The sequence below is a fragment of the Myodes glareolus genome, chromosome 5 (genome assembly GCF_982192425.1).
Source record: "Myodes glareolus chromosome 5, mMyoGla1.1, whole genome shotgun sequence".
Taxonomy (NCBI): Eukaryota; Metazoa; Chordata; class Mammalia; order Rodentia; family Cricetidae; genus Myodes; species Myodes glareolus.
The window spans coordinates 26,303,754-26,327,057 of record NC_142030.1 but is presented as its reverse complement, the minus strand read 5'-3'; the positions used below and the strand labels follow the sequence as shown (position 1 = coordinate 26,327,057).

At 48.9% G+C, this 23,304-nt stretch overlaps 2 protein-coding genes across 3 annotated transcripts in view; both read left to right on the top strand.

The window, feature by feature from the left end:
* Positions 1-18,214, top strand: part of Stimate (STIM activating enhancer) — a 47,698-nt gene extending 29,484 nt beyond the window's left edge. Inside the window, exons 2-8 of one of the 2 annotated variants that reach the window (XM_048421026.3) lie at positions 3,866-3,914; positions 5,312-5,407; positions 7,454-7,575; positions 11,609-11,721; positions 12,673-12,750; positions 13,638-13,787; positions 15,440-18,214. In XM_048421026.3, the coding sequence (XP_048276983.3) occupies positions 3,866-3,914; positions 5,312-5,407; positions 7,454-7,575; positions 11,609-11,721; positions 12,673-12,750; positions 13,638-13,787; positions 15,440-15,556 (725 nt within the window). In that variant the 3' untranslated portion in view covers positions 15,557-18,214. The remainder of the gene's footprint in view (positions 1-3,865; positions 3,915-5,311; positions 5,408-7,453; positions 7,576-11,608; positions 11,722-12,672; positions 12,751-13,637; positions 13,788-15,439) is intronic. The other variant, XM_085687757.2, reaches the window with a different exon arrangement.
* A 2,137-nt stretch (positions 18,215-20,351) lies between these two features.
* Positions 20,352-22,305, top strand: Mustn1 (musculoskeletal, embryonic nuclear protein 1). Its single transcript, XM_048421027.3, has 3 exons — positions 20,352-20,680; positions 21,666-21,798; positions 21,969-22,305. The coding sequence occupies exons 1-3, from the start codon at positions 20,672-20,674 to the stop codon at positions 22,073-22,075; spliced, it is 249 nt and encodes an 82-aa protein (XP_048276984.1). The 5' UTR covers positions 20,352-20,671; the 3' UTR covers positions 22,076-22,305.
* Positions 22,306-23,304: the final 999 nt, after the last annotated feature.

The window sequence follows — 23,304 nt, the reverse complement described above, 5'->3', positions numbered from 1 at the left end:
CCAATAGAGACCTCTAATTTAGACTCTTCTCTCTACATAATGTCTGCTGCTGGAGGAAGCTCTATAATGATGACTAGGCAAGGCACCAATTTATGCATATATCATAATAGTAAGAAACATTTCATTGATTTTTTTTATATTTATTTATGTATTGGGCTGGTCGTGTTTGGTTCTACCGTAGGTCTCTAGGCTTTCCATTCTCTAGTTCCTGGCCATCCAAGCAGTGTAGGGCAAGGGCTCCCTCTCATTGCATGGGCCTCCAATTAAACCAGACATTGATTGGTAGGCCACCCCCACAAGTTCTGTGCCACCCTTGCCCAAGCACATCTTTCAGAATTATGTGGCTGGGTTGGTGTCTAGGTTTCTCGTTCTCTGACCTGCAGAATACCTACCTTCCCGAGCCCAACGGACTAAAGCACGGAGGAGAAGGCTCCATGCAGGCACCTGTCCAACCTCTACATTCCGTGAGCAGTGTGGATGTTGTCCTCAGCAGTGGGACCCCACTGCCAGTTTTCTGTCCTAGCATCAGCATGGGTTGTTTAGGGATCTCAGTCAACAACTCAGTGGAATGCAACTTGGTGCGGGAGAATTGTCTGTATTCTGTCAATCATATTTTAATAAAACGCTGATTGGTCAGGCAGGCAGTATAGGCGGGAAAGCCAGACAGGACGTAGGGGTGGAGCAAAGAGACTGGGAGTATTCTGGGACACAGGAAGCCCTCAGCCACTCCTGCGCAGACCACCGAAGAGGCAGCATATAACATGCCTAGCTGAGAAAGGTACGGAGCCATTATGGCTAACATAGATAATGATAATGGATTAATATAAGTTACAAGGACTAATAATAAGCCTGACCTATTGGGCCAATCAGTTTATAATCTTATGGAGTCTTGTGTGTGATTTTCTTTGGGGTTTGCCGGTTGTGGAGTACCAGGCGGGACAGATACCCCAACAAGCCGGCCTTCATGTTACAGCAACTCAGTCCCAAGACTGAGGCCTGCCTAGCTACACAAGATGGCCAGTTCATACTCCATACCCTTCTTTACTAGGAGCCCTCACTGGAGTCAACCTCAGAGTCCAGGAAGTCTCCGTTTCACTGAGCTTCCACACCACATCCCCCAAAGCCCGCCCCTGGTTCCAGCTGTCTCTTCCCACATTCTCTTCTTCCACCCCCACTACCTGATCCTCTGCTCCTGTCCCCACCCGCCCCCAATCCCCCTTGCCAGGGAGATCCATGCTTCCTTCTAGAGCCCTCCTGTTTGCCTCCCTCTCTGTGTCTGTGAACTGTAGCTGTGTTTGTGATTGTGGATTTACTTAATGGCTAATATCCACTTATAAGCAAATATATACTATATTTATCTTTCTGGGTCTGGGTTACCTCACTCAGGGTGATTTTTTTTTCTAATTTCATCCATTTGCTTGCAAATTTTATGATTTTTTTTTTAAACAGCCGAGTAGTACCTCTTTGTGTAAATGAACATTTTCTTTATTCATTCTTGTGTTGAGGGATACCTGAGTTGTTTTCAGTTTCTGGCTCTTATGAATAAAGCTGCAATGAAAATGGTTGAGCAGGATGGAGTGTACTTTGGATATATGCCTAAATCTTGAGGTAGATGATTCCCAACTTTTCTGAGGAACTGGTGGATGGCTACTTCTTACCATGTCCTCACATGGTCTTTTCTTGGTGCACTCATACATCTGTCTCCAGAGTCCCCTTTTTGTAAGAACACCAATTATACTGGGTTAGGACCCCCCAAAGGACCTCATTTATCTGAACTTCTTCTTCAAAAGCACTGTCTCCAAATATGGTCAGTATGGATTTATTCCATACTACTGCAATTGTTTTCCTTTACCCCTGCATCACATTAATGTAGTAGTATAACAATAGATTTATTCTGTAATTGCTTATAATGTATTTTAATTATACCATTTTATGTGATTTGTTTAGCATATATAATTATAATCTACTTAACATATATAATGTATAATTTCTCTCCATAAGCCATTAGAAGGAAAATTATATTCACTCTGTTACCTAAATGTGTGTCTTGTAGAAATCAGAAAACATTCTCCTTTTGGAATATTTGATGTCCTTTATAATGGTGAGGAGAGAGCTGGGCATGGTGGTGCACACCTTTAACCTCAGCACTGAGGAGGCAGAGGCAGCTGGATTTCTGAATTTGAGGCCTGCCTGGTCTACAGAGTGAGTTCCAGGACAGCTAGGGCTACACAGAGAAATACTGTTTTGGAAAATGAAAAGTAAAATAATACTAATAATGATGAGAATAGGACTGATAAGCATAAAATGGCTCTGGCCCCAGCTGCAAGTTTCTAGACCATTCTCTTGTGAGCCCCTACCCCTCTGAGGCTTGGCCTGCTTCTAGGAAAACCTGCTTTCAAAAGCCATTCAGACCAGCAGGGCCTCTTGGCTTCCACTTGAGGTTCTTTGGCACTGTTGAGGCTTTGGGTCTACATGTGTGTCAAAGACGCAGCAGGCTTCCTGATAGTTGCACCAGCTTTTCAGTCTCTGTACCAACACGACTCAAGACGGCAGGCTTGCTGTTACAGTCTTTTATGGGCAGCCTTGCCCTGCCAAATGTGGACTGCTGTATTTATTCAGAGAGCAGGGTTTATTGACTTGCGTTCTGTTTCCTCTCTAACCCTCCTCCTGCTGTTCCTCTGGCAGCTTGGGATTTCTCCAGAAGTTGGTTCTTGCCTGCTACCAGTTGTGATTAGGGATCTTTCATGCCTTGAGTCAGTCTGTTTTTTTCTTAGCACTTCAGTGGGTGCTAATCACACCAGAGCACTTGTGGTGATTGTTTTAATTGTGAAATGTTGCCAAGAGCTTTAGGAATGCTTGTAATAGTGAAACTTTATTTCCTCTGTTCTAGACAGTGTGCCCAGACCACTCGGGCACAGGTGCAAATCTGGTGAGTTCTTTGCCAGCCCAGGTTGAACAGGTTGTTGCTGCCTCTTTCATAGAACTGTGAGCACAGCCAGCATCTTTCCTCGGGGCCTCCATCCAGGAAGCCATGTCTACATAGTTCTCGGGGCTGCTTTTCTAAGCCAACTCTGCTTAGACTCTCTTGGCTCTTCCTTTCCTACAGGATTCACTCCAGACTCTCTGACCCAGTACTCAGAACCCCCACTACCCAATTTGGTCCATGTTAAATGTGCCACCCTCTTACCTGCTGTTTCTCCAGCAGACTTCTTGCTATCTACTGTGGTGAGACCTAGTAAATCATTCTGAGCACACAGCCATGTTGTGTTGCTGTACCTTTGAGCTCATGAAGCTGTGTCTGCTTGGCATCCGTGCTCCTCTCTGGTCTTTCAGCAAGCTCTTACTCAGCCTTGAGGACTTAGAAGCCAGTCCTAACTACTGCTTCCAGACTCAGATTTGTCTCTTTTCTAGCACTTCCCATCCTGTGTGGCTACATAGCTCTCCCTGTTTCCTAGACAGCTAACTTTACATTTGTATCCTCAGTGTCTGGCTTGGAGTAGACAGTAAACCTCAGGATAAGTGGGTGGATTTGTCCTCAGACAGAACATACGCTAGAGTGAGAAGCCACTGCATTGTCCTTTGCTGTTCCTAGTAATTACCTAAGTGAGCTTTGTCAGAAGGGAAATGCAGGTTTGCGGACCCTGTGAAAAGTCTTACTTAATAAGTATCTCATTCTGAAGAATCCTTGCAGACAGACAGCAGTACAGGCTCTCTGTAACCTTCACGTGAGCAATACATATATGCCCTGAGCTAACAATGTATTTTAAGTCAACAGTTTAAGTAGCAGGTGGACTGATAACCCAACCTGTGTATGTATTTTGCTTTGCTGTTTTGAGAAACTACTGATGTCTGTCTGTTCTTCCAGTTAAACGCTTCCGAGAACCAAAGCATGAAAGACGACCATGGAGAATATGGTATGTACCAGTGTGCTGACTCACTAGAAAGCTCTCTGCTCTGTTGGGGATTTGGTTTGGGGACTGGCAGCAGTGTATTGGGGTAGGTAGGGCATGGAATAGGAGAGATTATGTATCATATAAAGGATGTGGAATTCCTCGCGTGAGTTTTAGGCACGCTGTGTAGTATGCAGCTAGTCCTGTTTTTCCCCTTTATTTATAATGTTGCTTTCGGCAGTGGACGATGACAGCACAAACGTGGCAGCCCCTGCTGCACGTCTCTTCATCTCGACTTGTTACACGATGATTCTTGACTTCTGCAGTCTGTATGTGTAAACAAATACAAATTTATTTGGAGATTCGTCATGCATATGCCAGAAATCCTTAGAATACCCCCTACCAGATGTGACCCAAAACTCAAGGAAACAGTGTTTATATTTCCTGATTTGTTATGAAGGACTCAGATAAATGGCTAGATGGAGCGATTCAGTGAGCTGGGATGTCCCGAGCACAGTCCTGTGACGATGGCTGTAGAACACACCATCCTTCCTGTGTACCAGTTCATTGTTCACTGGTTCCAAAGCACTCCAGGCCCCATGTGCTAAGATCACTAGACTTGCCTGTCTGTTAACTTAGTCTACAGCCCTTCTTATCTCCCTGGAGTATGGTGGGTCTTGATTTAATCACAACTTAGTCTTTCAATGGCCTTGCCATCCTAAATCTTTGTAGGAACTAGTCACCTTTTTAGAACAAAAGAGGCTCCTATCACCCAGGACAGTCCACAGGACTGGCAAGTCTGTGAGAGGACCTGGGCCAAACACCAAGTATTAGGACAAAAGATATTCCTCACACCTCTGGCACTTGGGAAATTACAGGTCCCTTGGGACTCTGGATCAGTGGTGGAGAGTGAGTGTTTAGTGTAGATACTCATTTTGTGCAGGAGGACCCTACAGTAGTAGTTGTGTGTTCATTATGTGGTGGTCAAGCTTCAGAAATAGATCCCAAGGACGAAACTCCCAAACAGTAAGTCATTTGGCAGGAGACAAGCAGGCTTCAGGGAACAGTGTGGGCTACCCTGAGCTCACTCCTGCCCTAAGGAAACTTCCACTCCCCTTCAGAAGACCCCATCACCATGTCAGTAAGCGTGGTAGGAATTGTCACACATGTACTCGCTGATTCTTAAAGAATTGTTACCACAGGTGGGGAATTCGTATTGGTACTCACTCAGTCTCTGATACTCCCAAATCTGTCATTTAGTCCTACTCTCACAGCTAGTGAGGAAACTGAGACCCTCTGCATCTTACGCATGTTGTTTGATATCTCCTTCCACTGCATTCAGGACTTTGAGGCTTGGTCTGGGTGATCTGTGGCTACTGTCCTGTCAGGTTGGTAACCCTTGCTGGTTCTATTTTGTGCAGGTTTTTAGACACTTCCAAGCAAGCCATAGGGATGCTGTTCATCCACTTTGCAAATGTGTACCTAGCAGATCTCACTGAAGAGGACCCTTGTTCACTGTGAGTCTTGTATTTGAATTCGACCTCAGTTGAAAATATGAACTGGCCTTATCTTCCCTTGTTAGTGCAGCCCTCTTGCTTGGGAGATGCACCCATCCCTTCCCTTCTGAATTCCTCTCTAGTTTCATCCTATGCATGCTTTCATGAGTTTATATACTCAGCTTTTGGTTGGCTCTTAGGGCTTTGACAGTTACCTTGTGTGTTGGCTTTCTACTAATCAGTCCAAATTCAGGCCTAGTAGCCCCATATTTCCAGCACCCTCCCCCCAAGCAGGACAGGATAGCATGGCAGGAACAGCTCTGTGCCAGTTACAGAGCACATAGGCTTTCCGATGTGATGTGAGATGCTCATAGGAAGTTGTTGTCGAGCATCACTGACCTCTGACCTAAAAAGCATCCACTGTTCCAACTGTCACTGTGGACTACTTTCCACGTGATGCCCAGAGAAATGTATCTGCAACCTTAACCATGCCCAAGATGCTGTACTTCTTACTAGCAGGAGGAATGGTCATTCCCCTAGCAGACAGAGTGGCAGAGGTTTTACCCCATTCCCAACTTACTCCCCATCTTCAACTTCAAGTTAGAGGTACCAAAAATGTTCACACAGTGCAGAGGTGGTGGAGCTAGACTTCAACCAGTCTGCGCCCAAGGCTCCATGATGCTCTGATGCCTGAGTGGATCTCCTGTGAATACAGAGTAGTTTCCAAGGACAGCACACAGTGGGTTCAGGAAGTATTTAACAAGTATATAAATGAGTGCAAGACTGAATGTACCCATTGTCCTTGGTATTTTTCAGGCTTTACCTCAGATGTGGAAATGCTGGTGTGGATAGCTTTGCTTGCCAATTAGAGCGGTAGCCTCCTGCCAGAGTAGAAGTTGCTTTGGAAGTTGTGACTGTTCTTTCTGACTCTGGTCTGAGAGTGACCTCTTGTGTCTTTAAGGGGGAAGAGCAAGCTGCCTGCCTCCCTCTCCATGCTTGTTTTTTGGGTTCTGGGGACTGAGCACAGTATGCTGCCCTCATATTGGAGAGTTGTGCACAGCACATAGCCCAGGCTGGGGCAGAGGCCTGCTGGTCTGCATGAAGTGCCTCCGTCCTAGCAGCTCGGAAGCCCTGTTCCTGAGCTTGTCTACAGGGAGTCCAGAACCACTGGCGTCACAGAGGGTCAGGACCTGCCTCAGTGACCTCATTTTCCACGTAGTCTCTCTTGGATAGCTGCAGCCTGTGTCCAGCAGTGCTCAGTTAGATCTAGGCATAGGGCCCTTGGCGGGGGGGCAGGTAAACAAGGTGTTTTACCTTGGTGAGAAAAGGTTTTATGTCTGGAGAATGGAAATAAACCTTGTAGGAATGTGTAGTTACTATGGGCATGCCTCCCCACACCCCTTCCTCTGGCCTTTTCTCAGAGCAGCAGAACTCTCACTGAAATATAAAAGTCAAGTCTGGGAGTGAAGTTATGGTAGAGCATCTGCCTAGCATATATACAGAGTACTAGGTTCCATCCCAGCACCACTACAGAAAAGTAAAGCTATTGTTTGCACACATGCTTACAGATGGGGTGAGCATGTGGCTGTGTGACCCTGTCTGCTTTGTCTGAGAAGTCTCAGAAACCATTTTCCTTGAATGCCCTGGGAAAGTGGCACGATTCTATGACCTCACATGGCCTGAACCATCAGGGAATGAGCAGAGTTACTTAATGGATTTATTGTTGTCAGTTAGGTTTTCTTTTCCTGTCAGTTTCCTTGCGACTTCCAGGTACGCTGTCTTCTACTGAATCTTGGCCTTGGCACACACTCTTGGAATTTATAGTCTCTTTGTCCTTCTTGTTCCTGTTCTTCAAGTTTTTAGTGTTCGTGCCTTTTCAGACACCTAGAAATGGAAGCCGCCATTTCCATTGCCTCTTGCATAAATACATGTAAGGGTACCACTCTCCTCCAGTAGGTCAAAGACTGGATCTCTTAGCCTGATCCCAGACCCTGGTAAGTGCTTCACTGAGGCCCCAGCTTAGTGGCTTTTGTTCCCTGACCATGCCGGTATGGCCTCTCTTTCTAGGTACCTCATCAACTTTCTTCTGGACGCCACTGTAGGCATGCTTCTCATTTATGTGGGCGTACGCGCTGTCAGTGTCTTGGTGGAGTGGCAGCAGTGGGAATCCCTGCGTTTTGGAGAATATGGTAATGTCCATGGACACTGGGTAGAGCGTGTTGGGGACTACTCACCCTGTGTAGCTCAGAAATCTAAAGGCTTGGGAGCTTTTGGCAGTCTTCCTGTGAAACAGAAAGGGGTGTGTTTTAGGGTCTGAATATCACTTTCCTGGGGGCAGGAAGGAAGTACTTCAAGGCCAAAACACTCACTTTTGTGGGAGAGAAAATGGCAGAAGCCAGGAGAAGCTCTTCTACCAGAGACACTTGTGATCCCACCTGCAGGACTGCGAAGCCACCTGCTCCTGCTGAGATCCCAGAGATCTCACCTCACCTGCCCACACATTAGAAAGAGGGGGCGAGTCTTGTCTGGGAAGGTGGTCCACAAGGAGGTAAAAGCCTGTCCCTGTCACTCGGCCATTCTGACTGGAGTGTGCATCCCCTCTGAGGTCAGGTTAACTATACACTTGGCCCCATCTAGCTTGTGGCTGTCCCAGTCACTCAGACATGAGGTCATCACCACCTAGATAGAAGGCTTCAGGCCAGCAGCTTGGCTTACAAGGCCTACCTTGTAAGACCCCGTGTCACATCCGTCACATCCTGAGTCAGAAGCAGCCCTCAGCTATAAGCATATGAAGAGTTGAAGGTGGCCTCCATAGGAGCTGCTAGTGCCAAGCTACTCTTCTGGAACAGTGTTAGCACAACTTCACCACAAGAGGGCACCAGGGCAAACGCAAGAGTTATGGTTAGAAATCTGGATCCACATTCCCTGTCAGGCCATCCAAACAACCCATGGCTCTGGGCCCAGAGAACTGCTCACTTCTAGGTGGCTGAAGATCTCTGAGGGGCTGACAGTTAAAAAGGACACACAGTTGGCAGAGCTGGCTGTGGAGTGCCTTGGGAATTTCTAGAAATCTTAAGTAATTGTTTGTCTTCAGGGAAGATGAGCTCAGGAGAGGGCTTTTCTTAGCCTGTTACTTGATACCCATGAGTCACTAACTTAAGATAGTGCCGCACACAGCATGTCTGCAGGACTCAAGGGAAGGCCTTTCAGTGCCCAAATCATAGCGCTCTTAGCTTGCAGGACAGAAATGGGCCACACCGCATGTGGACCAAGTCTGCGTCATTCTCATTTATAAAATGGACAGTTAGAGGAGTTAAAGTGACAGCAGCTGGGGCGTGTGAGGCTCTGTCCTCTGCACCAGGAGTCCTAACACCTCCCCTGCCCCCGTCACCACTGCTCTCAGTGTGCTTTTGCTGTGGCGCTCCCTTCTGGAAGCAGAGACTGTGTGTGAGCCATGTCCTCTTGGCCATTCCCTAACTCATTCACTGCTGTTGGGGACTAGAGTCTTCGGTGTCTCCAAAGCAATGTCCCTTTGTCAAGGACTTCCCAAGTCCTCCTCTCCTAGACTATCTTCCCCCATACCTGCTGCTTTTTAGTTTTTCTTGTCGATGTTTTCAGTTGCTGCTATGACAAACCACACAGGCTTCGTGCCTTATGACAAACCCATTGATTTAATTTGTAGTTCCTCCGGAAGTCTAACCCAGTTCTGTTGGGTTAACACGAAGGCACTAGTAGGTAATAAGGATGGTTGTTCTGTTACCCTGCCACCCTCTAGTTCTCTCTGGGTCCCTTCGCTCATGATTCTCTCCCTCTACTTTCATAGCCAGTAGCCAAGCTCTTCTCGGGGCATACCAGCCTGACTTCCTACCTTGAAGGGCCCCTGTTATTCCCTCATTGTACCTGGACACTCCATATATTCCACTTAGAGTCTGAATCACAACCTTGATTCTATTAACAGCCAGAATGTCCCCCTTGGCTAGGTCATAGCACATGTCGTGGGTTCCAAAGACTGGGATGTGAGCATCTTTGCAGGGCCAGTATTCTACCTTCCACACCTGTGAACTTGCCTGTCCAGTTGAGGCAGGAGCTCCATGTAGGCCCCACAGCTCTCGGGCAAACAAAGAAGAGGGGTTTGCACTCTAGATAGCTTGCTTGGTTCCTAGAAGAGATCTTGGGACTTGGAACATATGCCAGAGTTATTTGCTTTGAAGGGTGAATTTTAGTTTCTGAGTGACCCGTTTCTATAGTCTGCTGAACAAGCCTCTCATGCCCTGAAAACAAGGTGGACTTTCCTGTCTGCCCCATCTAATGCTTCCTTCCAGAAGCTTCTCAGCACAGAAGTCTATTTTTTGCCCCTATTCCTACAACTTAGCCTGAGGGAATAATTTATCAGAACAAACCAATGTCCCTGAGGCTGACCACTATACTAGAAAGCCGACACATGGCCATTAACCGTATTTGTCCTGTAGAGACCAACTTGAGGGAGCATTTGAAAAACTCTCGGAAGGAAGAGAAATAAGCAAACAAACTGTCATGTGTGCACTCAGTCCAGCGTCAGTGACCTGTGACCACTGACACAGGAGGAGAGGGTGTGTGGGTGGATCAACTGAACACGGGTGCTTTTTTTCATCTTTAGTGGTTTTGAATATTTTTATTTTAGTTTCAAAAAACAGAAGGCAGTGGCAACTCCACTGTATAGACAAACTTACAAAGAGGAGGAATCATTTCTCTTTTGTCACTCACAGCTCACAAGCAAATGGAATGAAGTTATGCTATGACAAGTGAGTGTCCTTGTAAACAAATGGTGTCACTTGTCTGCTGGCCTCCCGACATTTCCCAGGGGTGCTTCCTTCATGGCTGTCACCATTCGTGCCTTAAAGTTTCAGCAAATAGTTTCCTCTCCTGTTCAAGTGACCTTTTCTCAGTAAGGTCAGGTGATTTACCAAAAGCATTGCAAAACTTGTATTATCAGCTTTTCCCGGAGGGTTGGTCCTTCTGAGGTGTTTTGCTGCAACTCAGATGCCCTGCCTCCCTGCCCTGGGGCAGAAGTAAATAGGAAGGCGTTAGAACAGGCCCCTAGTGTGTGTCTGTGTGCTTCCTGCCCGCCTCCTAGCCTTGTCCCGAAAAGGAAACAACAGAGTCTGGTGTTCATCCACGACAGCTATGTAAAAGCATTCTCTTGCTTCCACTACGTTCAGCTTGCAGGCCCAGGCAGAGCTGGGGGCCTGCAGCAGGAATGCCTGGGGTTGCTATGGAAACAGAAGAATCCAATGAGAAGTTAGAGATTTCTCTGCAGATCAGATTCTCTTCCTGAAATGTGAATTTGCCCCTGTTGTGGTCAGTGGAGCACAGCCTGCTCTGGTTGTGCCCTGGCACCGGCTCTCCGCCTTGGAGGAGGCCTCTCATAAGTTTCTGTGCTCCCTTAGATCATGCTCTGGAGAGGCTGGTCCTCCACCATTCTTTGAGTCCGTTTTTGAAGCATTCTAGGGGTATTTTGGGGCCCGATCCCCCATTGTGGACTGTTGGGCCCATCCCAATCATTTCCTAAGCATAGCCACTGACAGACTCACAGACAAACCTCAGTCGTAGCTGCTGACCTCATCCTGTTTGCACCCTTGTGAGGGCTTCCCTCTTCTTTGTCCTAGCCAAGGTTAATATGTTGCCCCCAAAATTTGTTTTGTTTTAATTCTTTAAAAAGGCCCTGGAAAGCATCAACTTGTCGTTCCTTTACATGAGTTCAGTCGGAATCTGACTTCTCCAGGTCCGCTTGATGTTCTCGGGACTGAGAAATGGGTGGCGGGAGGAGGAAGTGAACAAAGAAGTTGACTACTGCATTTCTAACTGCAGTGCCAGCCTCAGTAGTGGGCAGGGAACGGAAGGGATACACCAGTCACTGGGGAGTCAGCTGTAAATGGTAGTAGTGCTCTCGCTTCACCCAGAGAGCCAGCAGTCAGCTCTTGCTAACTTTAGTGCCTCTTAACTGTCCTACGAGTTTTTGAAAGAAAAACATTCTGGTATGTCCAAATTAGGAATTCTGGCTTTCTTCAAAGCACTGCCTGCTTAGGAATGAGGTGCTTTGTAGAGCGTTAGGGACTCATGAAGTACCTTAGAGCCAGGGTTCTGGGATGCAGCTAGGGGTACAAGCTGCAAGGGGGTGGTGGGTGGTCGTTGTCCTACTCAGCTTCTGGGCCCATGTGACTAAGCACCTCTCTGTCCCTGCAGGAGACCCTCTGCAGTGTGGGGCCTGGGTGGGGCAGTGTGCCCTTTACATCGTGATCATGATCTTTGAAAAGTCTGTCGTCTTCATCGTCCTTCTCATACTGCAGTGGAAAAAGGTTTGCCTCCCCTCTGCATGTGCAGCTCCCTGCTGAGCCATCAGACAGCATCTCACATCACCCCAGCCCCAGCCTGCTTGTTTTTGTTTTAGCTCCGTGAAATCCTGGATTTGGTCCGATAGAGCAGCTCTTTACAGAGCATTAATCTGTCGTTCTTGTACTGGCGTTCGTGCACTGCCTGTGAATATGTGTCTTCTCTCGACTAAACTGTGGGCACATGCAAATGTAATGGAAGCACAGTCCCTTCTGGGGTGTTGCTTGGTCTGGTTAGTCTTCAGACTTTGTAACTGTGACTGTGTCTACCTGGCCAACGTCCTTCACACATGTGTCTGGGCTAGGCAGTTCAGTTTCTAAGGTCCGTCTCCACCTATCCATCATACTTCCTGGGAGTATCCCCAATCCTGCCCTCTGTTCCCTGACCCCAGTGCCAGCCCTGCCCACTGCCCTCTGACCCCAGTGCAACTAGATACACCTATGCCACTCATTCCTGTATAAAATAGCCAAGGAGCCTTCTAACATGTGACTCAGATATTGGCTTTTTTTTTTTGGTTTTATCTGTGACTGAGGTTTTGCTTTTTTTAAGAAAATAAGCCAAAGTCTTTCAGAGCTGCTGTGCTCCAAGGTGATTGCTGTACAGGATTTCCTCTGGAGAGTGGTCTAGCACCTCACTGTCCAAGTCTCTCGTGATCACCCACTGAGCTTCCACGGCTGCTACTCTCCAGGGCTTCAGGCTGCTCCCTACTGGATTGGGTCCCACTTGGGTCTGACTCGGTGGCCTCAAGTCTACAACAATGGGAAGCTGCTAAAGGGTACATGACCCAAAGTGGCTCTGAGGGTCCCTTATCAGCAGTCAGATCTAGGGTCCACACCACTGTGAGCTCTTGGGTAGTGTCTGAGTCTCTGTGTGCTGTTGTGTGGTCTGCTCCTCACTGTGTCTGTTTCTCTCTGCAGGTGGCCCTATTGAATCCAATTGAAAACCCAGACCTGAAGCTGGCCATCGTCATGCTGATAGTTCCCTTCTTTGTCAATGTCAGTGCCTTGTTGCGTGTTTTCCCCCAGCTTGTACCCTGCCTGCAAGGGTTCCTGTTCAAAGCCCCAAGTGTGACACAAAAAGTCACGTTGTAGCCCCCATGCAGACCTTTCTAGGTAGCCATTCCATAGCCAGTCTTGGAAATGGTGGGAGTCCTTCCTCAGAAGTCAGGTACCCGCTTCAGGGCCCCTGTTTCAGATGAGGGATCCTAGGAAGTATGGCTTGCCTTCCTTGCTATGCTACTTCCCACTGAAATATCCCAGGATATGTGTAACTTCTAGATCAGGATCATTTCAAGTGTTCTCCAGATATTTATTGCTGAGTACAGACATCAGAGAAACTCTTGAGCACAGTGGTCAAAAGTGAGGAACCAGTGGTGTAGAGTGCTGAAGGAACCGGGGGCTCCCTGAAGCAGCAGACTGTGTGGCCACCTGTGAAGGACCCATGAGGGCTCAAAGCAGGTGGTTAAAGACCTTGGTTCTAGGCTCAACACAGGCTACCTGGTTCGTTTCGTTTTTTTGAGACAGGGTCTCACTAAGTAGTCCTGGCTGTCCTGGAACTGCTATGTAGACCAGACTGGCCTTGAACTCTTAGAGATCCACTGCCCGATGGCCTCCCCAGTGCTGGGATTAAAGGTGTGCGCCATCACACTTGGCCTCGGGCTGCCTGTTATTTAATACAACAAAAACCCACGAGTGAGCACAGCAAGAATTACCCCGCTGTTCTCTGGTAATAAAGGCACAGCATAGGAAACAGAGTGTTCCGGGAGATAGTCAGGACTGAGTGAGGTTCTCTTTTCTTACCTCTATAGAAGGGTGGCTATGGATCCCTCCGCTTTGCTTTGTTCTGGGTGATCCAGAGTAACCTGCACTTTTCTTTCCCACAGGCTTTCATGTTCTGGGTAGTAGACAATTTCCTCATGAGAAAGGGAAAGACGAAAGCTAAGCTAGAAGAAAGAGGAGCCAACCAGGACTCAAGGAACGGGAGCAAGGTTCGCTACCGAAGGGCAGCATCCCATGAGGAGTCTGAGTCTGAGGTAGGGGTCTCCTTGGCTCTCCCCAAGGGAAAGTCGTGCCCTAGCCATCATAACTTGGAGGGTCTCAGGTCTCATGTTTGCATCTCATCTCCTGAATGCTGATTCACAGCACTAGTCAGAGAGGAGGAAAAAGCTGAGCCCAGGTCACTCAGAGCCATCTAGCCAGAGCCCAGTGCTGTCTTATGTGCCTTCCCAGGGTAAAAAGATGCTGTGTGTAGTCAGGGTGACTTGCTACAGATAGTCCCTGTGGACTAGCAGTAGAGACAGCCAGGTAAGAGGAGATACACCTTATTCCAGGAAAGCATGAAGGTACCTAGAGCCCTGTCCTCTACTAACAAGCAAGGGAAGTACTGACTGCAAGCTTTGAAAATATAAGACTACCTCACAGAGATAACCTCATCTCCCTTTATCTGCTGCAGTCTAAATTCTAGGGCTTGATGTAAGGAAGCAGCACAGATGGATGCAACCCAGGGCAGGGGTATGTGCTTTAGCTGGTCTGCAGCATTCATAGCACTTTTGTGCCCTAGCGTGTTGCAGTGTTGCAGTGGGGTTGGCTGGCCTGAGGAGACTCCGTAGTATCGAGCACTGTGCTGCTATGGGAGCGGCAGAAGTGGCCGAGATTAGCAGACTTGGTGGTACATGGCTTAAATTCTGCACCTGGATAGTAGAAACACTCAGATCTCTGTAAGTCTGAGATCAGCCAGGTCTCCGTATTAAGTTTCAGGCCAATATGGGCTTTTTAGTGAGATCCTATTGAGAAAGAGAGAGAGAGAGAGAGAGAGAGAGAGAGAGAGAGAGAGAGAGAGAGAGCGCGAGCCTCATTCTCTGAGGCTTGAGGATGAGCCGAAGAATGCACAGATGGCTCATCATCACATGGTGCAGTGCAGCCTGCAACTAAGGCATAGGCAGCACCCCTGGAGAGCCCTGGGCAGGCTGGGTTGACTTTTAGAAGGTGAGTAGATTAGACAGAGGGCAAGCCCACAGTTTCTCCAAGTTTCTGTTCTTAAAATCTGGTTACAGCCCTTACTGCATCATAAGACTTGTCAAACACTTGATGAATGACAAATAGCCATCGAGCAGGAGCTATAGCTCATGGGCATTCACAACCACACGGTTTGGCCTCTGATAGTAAAGTGAAGTTCGCATTGGCCAAAGCAGGGAGCGAGCAAGCCACAGGAAGGATGTTGAGCCTGTTTGCCCCAACTCTGCAGCTGGAGTTTACATTCCCCATGGTTCTCAGAGGTGTGAGGCCAGCTGCTATGGCAGGAATGAGCAAGTTTGTCCTTAGTGTCTCAGCTGAAGTGACAGAGTTGGCTCAAGACAGCCCCTTTGGAGCTGCATGCCCTGTATGGTCCCTGGAATGGTTTTATTCCCTTTTGGAAGAGACCCTGTGATTCCATGCACCCAGGTGACTTTGATAGGGTTTGGGTCTGACTGGAAGTCGGATGAAGGCATGGGGAAGGGAGCATTAGTAAATAGAGGAGGGGTGGTGACTTTGATGTTAGCTCCAGCAGGCCAGCAATCTCACTGGGGAAGGGGCCTCTCCAGGACCCTCTTCTAAAAATGTAGGAGACTTGAGGCCTCTAAGAAAGATAGGCACAAAAGGCGCTTCTACCACCGGCATCTTAGGCCTTGTCTCTTCACTACCTCAGGTCCTGATCTCAGCTGATGATGAAATGGAGGAGTCTGAGGCCGAGGAGGACCTCCGCAGACTGACCCCCCTCAAACCTGTGAAGAAGAAGAAGCACCGCTTTGGGCTACCTGTATGACACGTTCCCGCGCTGCGGATGACAGTCATGGGGCCCAGCCCTGCAGCAGCATCCCTTCCCTCTCTCTACCCTCCTCTCTACCTCCACTCCTCTTGCTGTCTCTGCCCGCTCTCCGCCCGCCCCAGACTACTGTGACTGAAAAGAGGGAAGAGGAACCGTGCCCGAGGGGCTGTGGGCAGCTGGAGGTCCCGCTCAGTTGCACTACAAACACTGACCAAATATGCAAGCGAAGAGCTTTGTTTGTTGTCGTCCCTTTGGGGTGTTGTGAGACCCCTGTCCTGTGTCTGACCATGTGGCATGGTGGAAGAAAACAGCACACACAGACTGTCGGGCCCTCGTGCTGAGGCTTGGGCCTTGTGGACATGTGAGGGCCTGGGGTCAACAGCCACTGGTTGACCCAAGTTGGAATAGGAATGCTTTCTTACTCAAAAGGCTTTTGTAACTCTTTATTTCTAAAGCCAGTTTTATGAGCTGTGACAGTGTTACTGTTTTTTGAGTATGTGTTTATTTCCTACAAAGTATCTCTGGGTCTAACGGGCAAACAGATTTTTAAGTCTTCCGTACGCTGTTTGACTTTTATATTTTTAAGTTATATTTTCATACTACTGTATTTAAAACTCTTTTTACTCCCCAAAGAAATGGATTTCTTTGCCTTTCATGGGGTATGAGCTGGTGGGAGGCGGGTAAAAGTCGGTAGTTTTTCAGCCGGGAGTATTGTTAGGTAACATGTGATGACGAGATGAAGGATCTAATGGGAAGGGTAGACAACCTTTATCTGTGGTCAGAAATCCAGTGTGCTGAGGTCAGACCTGAGCAGGACGCAGCTGTTCCGAGTGGACCTGTGCTCCCGTGTGTGGGAACAGAGCCCTGCCAGGGCGTACAAGCTGGCTTTGATTAAACTTGATTAAGGAAGGAGCTCAAGAGTTAGACATTTGTGTCTGGAGGACTCGGGGCCACCAGGCTACTCCTGTTGGTTTCCTGCCTCTCAGAGCCCCCAAGTCGCAGACGTGAGAATGGTCTCAGCCTCTGCTTCCAGTGCAGCAGCTCGCAGAGCCAGCCTTTGCCTTGGCGCCTGTCACCAGCTGTCACCTGCTCGCTTGCTCAGCTGTCTGGGGAACTCTACCAGAAAAGCCCGTTGTCATGTCTTCTAAAGTTGTGAAGTAGCAGGGGCAGAGCAGACACCATGAGAGCTATTGTCTTACTGTGGAGAGAGTATGAGTTATTTCTAGACTATGGCTCCTCCTTGGTGGTTACACCCACTTCTCGGCCTGGCCACAGTTTATCTGGTGGTACAGGCTGACTTGGCACTATCTGCTGTAGAGGCAGCAGAGTGGAGCTGTCTGGTGGCTTGTCAGCCCAACAGGCAGGCACAGTCTCACTACTTCATGGTGTGGCAATCACAGAGGAGGAGACTCTCCTCAGACTCTTGTAAACCTACGTAAGAATGTGTTTTGCTTAAGCACCCAGGATCTAAATATGCTTGTGGCATGTGACCCAAGCCCTTATCCAGGGTACCTAGGGCTGTCCTCTGCCACTCGAAGTCTTACTTGTCCTAGACAAAGGGTGTACTCTGAGGTCTCTCCCTCAGCTCACCTTCCAGTGCAAGCACCACTGAGAAAGGAGAGGTTGTTGTTGGAGGCTTCACAACCGGGTGAGGCCGAGGCCATTGACCTGTGAAATGGATTGGTCAGGCCCTGCGCTGTTCCTATTTCCTTTCCATCCTATAACCACGGTCATTCCCTTCCCCTTCTCTAGGGAGGTTCCACGGAGTGTTGTGGGTAGAGTCCAGCTCGAACTCCTGACGAGCTGGATGGTCAGTTCCTGGCGGCACTGCTGATGTTATCCGACACCCCTCCTGTATCACTGTGCTAGAGATAACCAGTGCTGCCCCGACCCTGCCATCCTTCCAGAGCTCAAGGCTGCAACCTCATTTTCAGACTTGGGCACCTCGGGTTTGCAAACCAGCCAGAGGCGAGGGAGCCGCTGCAAAGGGTGGGAGCTCCAGTTGCACAGGCCACGCAGAGGTGATCTGTAAGGTCCTGGCAAGTACAGGGCCTGAGGGACAGAAGAGTGGAGTGAATAGGTACTTCTGTGTCCTGATTTTCACTACGGGCTCTAGTCTCTGAGCTGAAGCTGTGCAGCTGACCCAGCAGGAAAGGAGGTCCAACAGGGATCTGGTACTGGCCCCTGTCTGTGTGCAGGTTTGGTGTGTGTTTGCTCTTCCCCTCTTCCAGTGTGCATGTATGTATGCACACATCAGCAAAAACAGACACTCACACAGTTCTGCATCCCTCAGGAGAGCCTCCCAGGGTCACCAAGGCCTTTCTGTTACCGTGGTGCACTGCCTCACTAGGGTGGATGTAGAGGGCTCTCTGGTCGAGACGTCTTCTGAGCTGTCCTCCCTCCCTGGAATGAGTGTCCCCATCACTTGTTCCAAGGTGCCTTATGAGGTGGGACCCTTTACTGGCTAATGGCAGGTATCACCAAGCTAGGAGAAATAAAAACGAGTATTCTCTTAGCTGTGGTGTGCCGTCAATCTGATTCATCCAAATTGATATCTTTGCCAAGCTGCTCTTGGTGGAAGCTTGCAAGCCAAGGCACTGAATGAGTTTTTGTAACTAACTGCAATAAACCAATGAGAGAGAAGCCAGCACCTAACTCAAAGAGATTGTGATTAATTTCTTTTTTTCATTCCATTTGGCTCTTGGTGGGACTTTGATAAAGGTAAGGATGAATGGAGCGGTCCTATGTGGTGGTGACTTCTCAGTCTGTGTGCCAGAAGGTGTGTCAGGGAGGAGCCTGTGGCCCCTCAGCCCTGAAGCATGTTGGTAGCTTCCTGCCTCAAACTTTAAACTGTGAACTACCAGGCTACAAGGAGCCGGGTATTCACATCCCTTCTGGTGCCTCTTTCCTCAAGGAAAACAAAAAAGCTCAAATTCAAGTTGTACCTTCCCTTTGGCAGCTCAGGCTACAGCTCAGGGTCCATATCTGAAAGGTGCCCTGGTCTACAGCCATACCACCCTGAAAGCGCCCGATCTCATCTGAAAGGTGCCCCAGGACCCTGGAATGGGCAGACCCAGACTGTTCTTCCTGCCAGGCAGCAGCCACTTTGTAGAATGTGAGCTAGCTCTTAAATCAGTGGTTCTTAACCTTCTTAATGCTGCAACCCTTTAATGCAGTTCCTCATGTTGTGGTGACCCACAACCATAGAATTATTTTTGTTGCTATTTCATAACTGTAATACTGCTATTGTTATGAATTGCAATGTAAAGATGGTCTTAGGTGACCCATGGAAAGGGTCACCAGGTTGAGTATCACTGTCTTAAATGAAGTTTCACACAGCTTCCAGTGAGAGGCTTGTTCCACAGTGAGGGACCTATGGTCAGCCTTTCTTTGAACAGCCTGAGTTCTGAGTGGGTAAGTGGATTGGTTGGTTGGTTGGTTGGTTGGTTGCCTGGCTTGGTTCTTAACTTTTCTTCCCATAATATTTCTTAGAGGTCAGCACTGTGAGAAGAAAACCATTGCCACCTCAGCTGCCTGTCCTTTGGGGTGTGTCATCACTGGTGCTGGGAGTCACAGAAACACGTGTTTCGGACGGAAGGGAGGACAGTGGACTTGTAAACTGGTCTACAATAAAATCTCACATCTCATTACATTAAAAAGAAGAAGAAAGAAAGAAACCATTGTTTTTTGTGGTCGTTGGTTTTGTATCCTCTAGAACTGAAATACCTCATTGGGCTAATAAACCTTTTACTGTATCGTGGCAGCTGTGGGGTCAAATCTGCAAGGAAAGAAACCAAACATAATCTATCTTCCCTCCTGATGAGTGTCTAAGTCAGTTTGCCTCTTAGTGCTGTGTTTGGGGCTAAGAGAGAGGTGAGCATCCTACCACCTTGTCCTTGAGGCCAGGACTAGGCAGAGCTAGCTGTGGGCATTCCTCACAGGGCAGGGCCTGGCCTCACTTTGGAGTCACTGGCGTTGCTCAGGTCAACACTTACGCAACCTAGACCTGGCAGTGCCCACATTGACCTGCCGGGAACCAGGGCCAGAACAGAGGCTGGTATGGAGTTTGGAGTGATGTTTAGGATAACTGTATGTTAGTGCCTGGTTGGATGTCATCTGCCTGGAGCCGTCGGGGATAAGAATAATGCCCATGGTAGATTGGAGGGAGCTGAGATAGGTCTAACAGAGACCGACATCTGACCCATATCTACCATTGCCCCGCCTCGGGCTTAGGGTCCCTCATGTGCCCAAGGTGATCTTTCCTTGCAAAATGAGGCTGTCAGGATTACTAAACAGCTCTCCAGAGAGCCTTGCCCATTTCCTTACAACTTAATGCTGAACCTTACAGCCCAAAGTAGCAGTGCTTCAGCTGTGCAGTTCCCATCTTAGGCAGAAGCCCTCTCTAGACCTTCATCAGCAAGCATGGTTTTCTCCTGGTCCCTCCTGCCTTGCTTTGTCCCTTTGCTAGACTTGTCCCGCGGCTGCATAGAGGACCATGGCATCAGCAGCACTGACAGCAGCTCCCCAGAATCTCCTCAGCCTCAGGGTCTCCGCTGTGAATCAGCTGTGCTCACCATGAGGAAATGCTTCCAAGAGACCGGAAGCTTCTACCCTGCCAGTGTATCGAGATGGAAAATCTCTTTCCACTGGACTCCAGGGGTAGAAGAGAAAGATAAACAAGCCTAAGTATCCACCCTGGTTCAGGGCCCTCCCTTTCCTCAGAGAGTTCCCCTCCCATCCTGCCACTGGGATGGGTTCTTGCAGTCAGCCTGCCCACACCGTCACACACATTCCAGGGTTCACATTCATAAACACAGTCTGGACTTGGTGCCAGCACCTCCCACCTGCAAGTGAGCAGCTGTTCCCAAAGGCATGGGGTACCCCCAGCTGTCTATTTTTCACCAGGACTGCTGCCCATCATCTCCAAGAATAAACACCAGCTAGTAGCTGCGTGGATCTGAATCATGTGGGAGCTTCCAAAGGAGGGGAGTGACTGCCCAGGACACGCAAGCAGGCTATATAAGTTCCTGAAGCTTGGACTTCACACAGATCTCTTCCTGTGGCTACTCCCTGCCAGAGAGTTACCTACAGAGAACTTACTTGGCATCTACCATGTCTGAGGTAAGAAGACCTAGTGGGGGCTAGCTTGTGCCAAGGAAGTTGGGAGGGGCAAGACTGGACACTTAATTGGTGGTGTCGACTTTGAACTAAAAGCCAAACCTAACAGCCTTCCTGTGGCCCTGGAAGGCTGGGCTCAGTGAGGACACCCTGGTCCCACCAGGCTCTGGTGAATGGCCTTGGTTGTCCCACAACTTGTGAGGTGTTTGGGGGTGGGGAGAACTTAGGTAGACTGGTGTGTGCTTTTGAATGTGTATGGAGGAGCTGGCTTTGATAGCTTAATGCGTCCAGTTGTATATATTAGTCACCTGGAGGAAGAGTGACTGTGCCTATAGGTCACAGCTGTGTCCTTCTGTTTCCCTAGCAGGGTGTATCTCTGGGAGGCCTGTTTTCCTGGGAGCCCTGCCCAGGCAGAGGGAGGGAAGCCCTGCACCTGCCTGCAGGGCTTAAGAAGGACTAAGGCCTCTACCTCACAGGCGCCTGGGGTTGATGGGAAGGAGGGGTTAGCAGAATCTGACTTTCCTGGCTCTACTGGGACAGACAGAATAGCAAGGTTGTGCTTGCTGCTTGCTCCATGACTGTCTACCCCATCCCTTATCCAAATACAGTAATCAAAAATGCCAGAGTTTTTAATTTGGGGAAAGGGTAAGGGACAGTCCTTATGGGACGCTCTGTTACCCAGTGAACAGGGCATAGAACTCACCCGATTTCCTAGGGCTGCTCAGTCTTGAAGGCCCTGTGCCCCTTGTGCGCAGTCCTGAATGTGGCAAACAGGCCAGTATGAGGATGCAGTGGCCACCACCCCCAGGAGCTCTCTATGGGCCAAGGTCAGATGTCCAAGTCAGACCAAGAGGGCAGGGGGACTTGTAGGGGCTAGGAGAAGAGTAGGCTTTGAATTGAGTTTGGTGGTCTGAGAAGATGAACCCCTGCCAAAGTTGAGGGGTTCATCTCAAGGCCCCGAATTGTAAGGTTCTCTGGGCTTTCCAAGGTTGGCACTGCCGAAGCCCCCATCAAGAAGAAGCGTCCCCCTGTGAAGGAAGAAGACCTGAAGGGGGCCCGAGGGAACCTGGCCAAGAACCAGGAGATCAAGTCTAAGACATACCAGGTCATGCGGGACTGTGGTGAGTGTGGTGCAGGCCCTTGGTAGGGCTGGGGACATCAGCATCTCCTAGTGGTAGCTGAGAGGTGTTGAGGGCTACTGGGTATAAGGGGCTGCACCCAGCATAAGGAGCCTTGTTCCTGAGAAAACCAGTTTAGGTGCCTGCTTCCACTCCTCTGCTCTTACCCACAGAGCAAGCTGGCTCAGCTGCCCCGTCTGTATTCAGCCGCAACCGCACAGGCACCGAGACAGTCTTTGAGAAGCCCAAAGAGGGACCTGCCAAGAGCGTCTTTGGCTGAGAAGTACACACTGCGCCACTCCAAACACCTGGACACAGGAGCCTTTCCCACGAGCTGTCTGTGTGTCTGTCTGTCTATCTATCTACTATCTATCTATATCTATCTATCTTTTTTATAATGCTGGAAGATGCCTTTTCCCTGCTGTCTCCAGAACCATCATGACTCCCACAGCCCTGGCCCTTCTTTACCATCTTGGAAACACCAATAAAGAGGGTGCCTGAGTGGATTCATTCTTGGGACGTTGTCAGTTGGTCAGTGGCCATGGCCACTAACTGCCAAAGGAGAGCGGGAACTGTGGGGATGTAAGATATTCAGTGCCCTTCCTGGGCTCTGGGGAGGGTGGGGATAATGTGTGTGCTTTCAGGGCCTCTGGGATGTACTAAAAAGAACCTTAGACATGGAGATGTGGTGTCGACCTGATGGCTAGACCTCTTTGCTCTCCTTGGGTTTTGTTGTTGTTTTTTGTTTTGTTTTGTTTTGTTTTGTTTTTTTCAAGACAAGGTTTCTCTGTGTAGACCAGGCTGGCCTTGAACTCACAGATCCACCTGCCTCTGTTTCCTGAGTGCTGAGATTAAAGGTGTGCATTACCATGCCCAGCTTCTGTTCTCCTTTCTAATCCTCCATTTCAGGGCTGGAAAGATGGCTCCACAGCTAAGAGTATTTGATGTGTCTGCAGAGGACCCTAGTTTAATTCCTAATACGCACATGGTCGCTCACAACCATTTAACTCTGTCACCCTCTTCTGGCCTCTGTGGACATTGCATACATGTGGTACACCTGCCGTCAAAATCGTCATATACCTAAAATAAAAATACAATTTAAAACTAGCCTCTGGTTTCCCATCAACAGGATAGTTGAGTTGATGCCTATCCCGGAGGCAGGTCACAGTGGCACTTCTCAGAGTGAAGTCCCTCTGTCTGCCACAGAAGCCTTGAGGTGTTGCTAAGGTTCCCAAGGCCCATCCCCTTCCCATTTGTTAGGCTGCTGCTTTACTGTGTCCCCATCTCAAAGACAAAACTAGGTATGGTTCCTCTGGCCAGAGGCAGTGAGTTTCTTGGCCTCCCCCACCACACTCTGCTGCCGGTGTGTTGTCTGGGTGGGGTGTGACCTCTTCAGACCTGTGTCCTGTGTCTGCTGTGTCAGATTGAGGAGACAGCCTGCCCGCTGGGATGGCAAGACCACAGTCAGGCTGACAGTGGCTCCTTCTGAGAGCAGGGCCTGGCTTGTGG